Source organism: Arachis ipaensis, chromosome B7 (assembly GCF_059453495.1).
Source record: "Arachis ipaensis isolate K30076 ecotype BB chromosome B7, ASM5945349v1, whole genome shotgun sequence".
Lineage (NCBI taxonomy): Eukaryota > Viridiplantae > Streptophyta > Magnoliopsida > Fabales > Fabaceae > Arachis > Arachis ipaensis.
The window spans coordinates 36,195,086-36,203,222 of record NC_142442.1 but is presented as its reverse complement, the minus strand read 5'-3'; the positions used below and the strand labels follow the sequence as shown (position 1 = coordinate 36,203,222).

The 8,137-nt window shown below is 34.8% G+C and overlaps 1 protein-coding gene and 1 non-coding gene across 2 annotated transcripts; both read right to left on the bottom strand.

Annotated features, from left to right (window-relative positions):
- Nucleotides 1–681: 681 nt before the first annotated feature.
- LOC107607117 (uncharacterized) lies at nucleotides 682–1,226 on the bottom strand. Its single transcript, XR_015892394.1, has 3 exons — nucleotides 1,138–1,226; nucleotides 858–974; nucleotides 682–788 (listed from the first exon to the last, which is right to left on the bottom strand). It is a non-coding gene; the product is annotated as an uncharacterized LOC107607117 (transcript).
- A 282-nt stretch (nucleotides 1,227–1,508) lies between these two features.
- On the bottom strand, nucleotides 1,509–2,475 carry LOC110264951 (metal transporter Nramp1-like). The gene is made up of 6 exons (XM_088494638.1): nucleotides 2,448–2,475; nucleotides 2,249–2,353; nucleotides 2,009–2,064; nucleotides 1,846–1,966; nucleotides 1,637–1,720; nucleotides 1,509–1,513 (listed from the first exon to the last, which is right to left on the bottom strand). Exons 1-6 carry the CDS (start codon nucleotides 2,473–2,475, stop codon nucleotides 1,509–1,511), a joined length of 399 nt encoding a protein of 132 aa, XP_088350764.1.
- Nucleotides 2,476–8,137: the final 5,662 nt, after the last annotated feature.

Here is an 8,137-nt window from a genome sequence, read left to right as displayed (position 1 = left end):
TTCGCATTGTTGGAGCTAATGCAGCAAATCATCAACTAGAGTTTCAAAAATTCATCCTTGTGACATTGATTAATGGAAATACTGAGATAATATTCTATATATTCTATTTATTTTAATCAGCAAAGGGAAGAAAACACAGTTTGTATTGACACAGCTCTCTTCTTTATTTATAGAGTTTGCTGATATAGAAGCTGTCACAAAGCAGAGTTTCAAAAATTTATCCTTCTAAATGGTCTTCACACACACATCACAACTATACTAATATTTGGCAACTGAATTTGCCTTTCAATTGACGGGCACAATATAGATTTACCTCAACAAGGACCTTTTCCTTCTTTGACTTTAGCTTGGACAAAATAGCTTCATCTACTAAGAAATTGCCTTCTCAATCATCTCTGCTCCAATAAATTCTGTGATTCCAACAGTAGCAGCCATGTTTGATGTTTCTTCTCTGCTTTGCTTGCTTGGTTTCTTCAATTTCATCTTTCTTAGAAGTTAGAACCCTGGTTTCATTCAAAACAGTAGAATTCATCTAATGTTCACATGGCATTTGTTAAGGAGACTATGTGATATTATAAGTCAGAAGAAGAATGAGGGAACTGGCCCAGAAAACACTTGCTTCTTAGAGTAAAAAACTATATACTCACCAAATGATTATGCCATGTCATTCCTAAGAGGCCATCTCTGTCAGTGAATGCACGTTCCGCCATCATAAGTCTATCATTCACATCTCTCACTTTCATTTGGTACTCTTTCCATGTTCTCCAACCTTTACTTGCTTCTATTTCCTGCTTCTATTTCCGCCATCATAAGTCTATCATAAGTTTGTTTTAAGTTTAAACTTGGCCAAATGATACCTTTCTCTGGTCATTTATCTTGATTGCTGCTTTCTCAAGCTCCTTGATTGACTTCAATATAGGAGACAAATTCATGTCTTTATTTGAAATCTCATCTTCCAAGTTCTTCACATTAAGCTGTGATTCAAATATTTTGGTTTCATGAATATCTTTATAAAATTCAGTTACAATGATCCTTATCTCATAATGTGAGGTCGGCTACATAGATTATATGGCACTATATTGCCACGTCGAATTCAGTGACAACAGTCTGAGTGTAAAAAGTACAAAGTTAACACACCTGGAGCTCCTTAGCATAGGATTGATAATCAAAAGGTAAGAACTCCTCATCTGCTAGCCATAATGCTACTAGACCCCAAACACTTGCAGCTATTTTCCACAACAGAACCAATTGTCATTCAAGTGAATTAAGTATATGTAGTTACAGTTTCTCTTGTGGTTTCTATAGTTCCTTCACCTATTCTTTCGCCTAACGTATGAAATGACATAGATCTTGTTACCACTTGTTAGGATTTGATTCGATTCAATACGGAGAAAAATTCTCGTATCAAATAAGGTCATGAAGTGTCAAACATGATAACAGAACTTTCCCATTTGTAACACTATGTGTATATATTGTGAATATACTAATTGCAGAAAAGTTAACATATTTTAACCTGTAGTTGTATATGTAATTATTAAATTCTTAACTCTTCAAGAAACATTTTGATATCATTAGAGTTAACTGAGATGGAGTTTAATGTGACATAAACTGAAAAAGGAAATTGAATGCCACCAACCTGCAACATGCCTATGAAACATAGGATCTCCAAAGTTCTGCATCCAGATGAAATCATCATACAGTGAGTGGTATACTGGATAATCTGCAGAATTCACAAAGAAACAAAGCTTGAGAATACATTTCAAAAGGAAAGAAAAATCAAATGGCTGTAGAAGACAGGGAGAACGCACAACATAACCATAGCCCCTAGGAGTGAAATCGCGAGACCAGTAGCACCGCTTCCTTTTAGTTCTGGCACAAAAAGACCCTTCAGAACTTCTTTAGCAACAGGTTTTGCATATCCAAGCTCAGCAAAAAAGCATGCAGCAATCCAAACAGGTATTGAGTCCTGTCAGAAGAACACCAATGTATTGAGTCCTGTTAGAAGAACACCAATCCAAACAGGTATGCTGAAAAGCATGTTCAATGCAAAGGCTGTCCCAATTACTGCACATGTAGAGTGAGAGATCAAGATTTCAAAACTGGAAATATATGGTTGTCAATCATGGATCTAACTTTTATGTTGGTGGTTGTGTATGTTTTAAAGTCATGGACTCTGTTGTATCTTATAAAACATGGTAATTATACAAATAAATGAGATAAAAGAAAATTGCTAGATGAATCTGAATACCTTCAGGAATGTCACAGGCGACTATGGCAATTTCAGCAATAAACCAAAGAATAAAGTTGGTAGCCCAAGGATATTCATTTCTAGAATGCTCTGCTAAGTGCTTTCCTGCAAGCAGTAGAGAGTGAACAAAAAACAAGAGAAAATTGCTAGTTGCTTGCGTACTTGAAAAGTATCTATAAAATGAAATTGATTTAAGTACCAGTGATGACCCCAAGATTGGCTGCCATGGATTGAATTAATAGAGCAGCGCAGGATGCCACCAATATGATCCAAAGTAGCTAATAAAACAAATGTGAAAAGGAAATGAAGGATAATTTTGACTAACAAAAAATGTAGTCTCATTATACGACCTTAGAACAGTAACCACAGCCAAATCAACGATCATCAACGACTCCAGGAGCCTCCAATTTCCTAGATTCAGGCCAAATCAAATGCAGAATTTTCACTACTCAGCAACAATTCAGCAAAGCTAGCAGATCGAGCAAGGAATCCAATTTTATAATTCAGATTCAGAATTCAGATTTAGAATATAAAATTGCAAAATTAGAGTCTACAACAGTAAAAGCTTCAAAATCAGCAAGGAATCCAAAACTTACAGAAGAAGTTCATTTTTGCTAGAAATCAATGAAGTTTATAACACAAGAATTGCACTAACCTTAACTCCAAGTAAAAAGTTGAAGGGATTGGACCAAAAATCTCTGAGCGAACACACAAATTAGTCTTCTAATAATCAACTACTGTGGAATGAGAGAGAGAGAGAGAGAGAGAGAGAGAGAGAGAGAGAGAAAGTGTGTGTGTTAGAGTATTATTTTTATAAAATCATGAGAGAGGGCAATTTGGTAATTTACTATGGCAAAATCACAATCAGAAGACCCAAGAAAAGACCTAATCCAACCACTATAGATAAACAAATCACACAGAATTTCTTGAGAATCAGGGTGTGCTTGCTAACCTCACTGACTGTCACTTGGAGCAGAGAGACAGCTGAATTCTAAGCCGTCGATCCTATGGAGTAGTATTAAAAAAATTAATTAAGAAACTTAAATTCAGCTACATTATTATCAATCTACACTCATATATATATATATATATATATATATATATATATATATATATATATATATATATATATATATATAAAGTAGAGGAAGAATGAGTGGTGAGAGCCGAAAGGTGCATAACTTCTCAGTTTTAAACCTCGGTTGTAAGTTGTAACACATAAAAAATGGTATACAAAATTTTAGAGCATATATAGATAGATTTAAATTGGTTTGTTTAAGATCGTAGAAAATTAAAATAGGAGTGGGAGGGTGGTTGGTTGACTGGTAATGCCGCGTGAAGACCTGACCAGTTAGTTGATTATAGGGGGCTACATTCAATTGAATTTCTTTTTGCTTTTGCTGGTGTCATATGCTAGGAACTAATTAACGACAATTATCAATATGAACATCAATTATAAATGTAGTAGTATATAACACGATATATGGTTTTCCTAAACAAAACCAAAATCAGACAGGAAAAAAAATATAGACACGACAATATGGGTTTCATCAAATTTTCCACTTAATTACTTAATATTCTTTTAGCCTATAAACAACTGACCAATTTATCTCTAGAAAACTTGAGTGTTTCTATTTTGAACAAGTATATTTTCACAAACTATATAATGCTATATATAATTTAAACTTGTATTAATGAAAAATGAAAAGTATATTTAGGTATTAGTTTTCTACTTACATACCAGAGATTGCACAGAATTAGTTTATCAAAATCATTGACTGTGATTTGAGAAATAAAAGAACAAAAACATAGACTCACATTTACATCAAATCAGAACCACATTGGTCCCCTGCATTGCAAACTACAAAAATCAAAAGCTGAAAAATATATATAGGACTACTAAATTTCAACATCATCAACAACCACCTTAGATTATTTTTCTGTTACATAACTCCTCAATCCAATTGAGAAACAAAAAGAATCAGTAAAGGAAAGAAATATAAATCAATTGAAGAAAAAAGAGTCTCTAAAATCCAAAGCATGCAGTTTTTTACAGAATTGCGTGAACTGAATCAGAAGAATTGCATTAACCTTAACTCATAGATCCATGTCTTAAAAGTACCATTTTTTCCCTAATTACTTGATATAAATAGAACCAAACTTTATAGTTCCTATCCTAAATTATCAGCTAGCCACTCAGCACATCATGCTCATATATATTTCATTCAGAAACCACTTTGGAAATATAATGAAGAAGAAAATTAAAGTATGCTGCCAAGTTGATGAGAAAATAGAACAATAATTCCACTTTATTTATAACACATGCATGATAAAAGATATTATATGCAGAAAATTAATGATCATGATTCATTATTTCTAATGGTGGAATCACTTATTAGTACCATCAATAACATACATTTTACAAAGTAAGATCAGTTTGTCTACAGAAGTGAGTAATCAATAGGAGATAGAGACAGAATGCGACAAGGGTTGAACCAGAAGCCTATACACTTCATAGCATCTCAATTGGCCCAAAAAACTCAATAGCTTATGGTAGTTTCATAAACAACTAACAATTAAACATATGATTGATCTTCAGTAAGCTTTAATTCTTTTAATTTCTTGTCTGGAGATGTCTCACCAACACTTTATTCAGTTTTTTTATCTATTTTTCCACTAATCATAAATGTTACAACACTAAACGAACCTTAACATTGAGCAAAATCCCTCAAAAAAAATGTTGAACATAACAATAACAACACAATAAGAAAACTCATCAGAAGAAACACCAAGAACAAAAACAAAAAATAAAAACTAAGAAATAGGAAAAAAAATCTCAAATCTTACCTCAGAAATAAAGGGAAAATGGCGTATGGAGGAGGTATGGGAAAAAAATCTCCTCGGTTCGTGGCTATTCAGATCTACTTCCAATGGAGGAGTGAAGGAACGGTCATGACTCGGGAATGAAAGCGAGGAGGAAGGGCAGTGGCAGAAACACAACGGCGACACCGAGAGAGAAGGAGAGCGCTCGAACAGAGGAGAAGGCCAACGAGCTTCCAAACAACGGTGAGGGAGCTTCCAATCACGACGACAAAGCTTCCTACGACGGCGACGGATCTTCTACGGTGGCGGTGGAGGCTGTGTCTGTGTAGGGGCTGCGGTGGCTGCGCCGCTGCGGGGCTGCGAGGCTGTGGGGTTGTGGGAAGCTGCGAGGGCTGATGCGGGGGCTACGTGGCTGCAGTGGCGGTAGAGACTGCAGTGGTGGCAGAGACTGCGGTGGCTGCAGGGCGAAGAGTTCGAGGGATGAGGGCAAAGAGGAGTGTGAATGGAGTGTGAATGGTGTTCGAATGGAGTGTGAATTAAGTGTGAAATGGGTGGTGATAAAATTAGGGTTTTTAATATTTTCGACGGAAAATTTAAATTACCGACGGATTTTCCATCTGTAATAATTTAATAAAAACGCAGCGTTTTGTCTATTTAATTACAGACGGATTTTCCGTCTGTAACTATTTTTTACGGAAAAAAATTAATTTTTTCGACGGAATTATCGACGGATTCTCTTTTCCGTCTGTAATTTATGCTAATTCATTTTTTTTGTTTTCCGACGAAAAAATCCCTCTGAAATTCCGTCTGTATTTCCGTGGGATAAAATCCGTCGAAAATATCCGTCTGTAATAACTAGTTTTCTAGTAGTGTGCGTGAACATCTTATACCCTTTTTCCTAGCATTTTCCAGTTGTTTTTATTTAGATTTCATTTAGTTTTACTTGATTTTAGCGCAAAAATTCCCTTTGAATTCGAATGTGAAGGCCCACTCTTGGAGCATCTCTAGTGGATCTAGCCTTTAGTATTTTAATTTCTTTTTGTAATTTTTATTTTAAAACAATATCTTTTAGGTTTAGAATTTATTATTTTATTTTATTTTCGTTTCAAATTAGGTTAGTATTTAAAGCAAAAGATCACTTAGGTCTAGGATCTTCTTCCTTCCGCATGTTTTCAGAACCCTAGTTTCTCTGTAAGTATGAGCAACTAAACCTCTTAGTTAAGGTTAGGAGCTCTATTTATTTCTATAGATTAGAACTATTATTCTTCTATTTTAATTAATATTTTGATTCAATTCTAAGGATTGTTTTTGTTCATAATCTTATGAACTGGGTGGAACGAGAGTATGAGCCTTTTTTACATGAGTTCTTGTTATTCTCGAGAGAGTTATCTCGCTTGAACTACAGCTTGAAAACAAATTTCTCCTGGACTGCTAATTACATGAACTGATTGGGATATGTGACATATAATCCTGTTAGTCTTGGGTAATTAGGGTTTTTGTGGTGTTAAACTATTTTTCTAAACTTAACCCTCTAATCGGAATTAAGTGACCACGAGAGTGGCAGTTAATGAAGGTTAGAGGAGGCTAAATCACTAAGAGATTAGGGTTTAGACATTTATAGTTTGCCAGAGAATGAATAATTCATTGTAAAAATAGTTGGTGAGAAACTTTAATCCGGAAAGATAAACATCTCCGAAGCCTTAACTATTTTCTCATACTGTTTTTACACCAATTCTTATTTACTTCCTTTAATTGCTTATTTATTATTTTATGTGATTTTAACTCACCAAACCCTTTTCTGATTCGCCTAACTAAGTTCAGCTAAACAACCATTGTTTGCTCAGTCCGACAATCCTCGTGGGATCGACCCTCACTCACCTGAGGTATTACTTGGATGACCCGGTGCACTTGCTGGTTAAGTTGTGCAAAATCCTAATTTGCGCACCACTGGTCTCTGCCTCCTTCGCGTGTCTCGTCATCCTCTGCATGTGACTGTGCTGAAGCTCCAAACTTTAAAGCTTCTTCGCGTCCCTGACTCAGCTTCTGCCTCTACTTCTATAGGTAAGTTTGTTTTATTAGGTTTGTTTATCTATCTTATAATGTAGTTTTAGATAAATGATTGCCTCGTGTGTGAGCTGGACTGATAACCATAGTTTGTGCAAATGTTTGATTTTGTTGTGAAGGCTCTGACTATGTTCTAGCAATTCAATGTTGAATTATAGTTTATATATCTATGTGAAATTGTCAAATTGTGATTGTAGTGTTGTGCTGGAATTTGAATTGTTTTTCTCTGTTGTTGAGGTTCTGAAGGTTATTGTCATTTCTCATTTTTCTGACAATTTGGATTTGAATTTGGCCTGTTGGTTTTTGGAAAAAAAATTATAAATATATGGTTATTTACAGGTCTTGAAGATGTATCATTTTCTGGTGACTATGACCGTTGTTCAATTTGCTGTTGGAACTATCCTTGTGGCATTTATATGGGGTTTGAGCACTAGTTCTTCATGTAAATTAGTAGCCTGAGAAGAAGCATCACAATCACCCTAGCCTAGCTACTTTAGTTTAGGTTTTGGATCGGTTTGGTTGAAGACTTGAAGTGTTTGCTATAATTTTACATGCAAGATTAAGTTAAAATTGTTTATTTTAACCTTTATAGAACATGTTTATGGCCAAGTGACATAAACGTAGTGCATTGCAGAAAATGTCAACACTTTTGACCTTCAGTTTCATCCAGAGAGTGTTGTAACCTTCCATGGAAGTCAAATATTCAAGAATTTCAGAGATATTACAAATGAGTATAGGCTGAGATACAAGTCATCACAAAGCAGAGAAAAACTTATTCATTCTTATGGTAAACTGAAGAACTTTTTGTATGTAAATGTAAATTCATTCTGACACGTGTGCTTATCAAATTATTTTTGTGTGGCCACTTCTCTTGCATGGTGTGCTACATATTAAGTAGTATGTCGGTCATGCCAAAGTGACTAAAATCTTTGTAACATGGTTTCCATGTTCCATGTTTTTACTATTGTTTTTATTACCATTGAGTTCCATGTAATTTTCTTG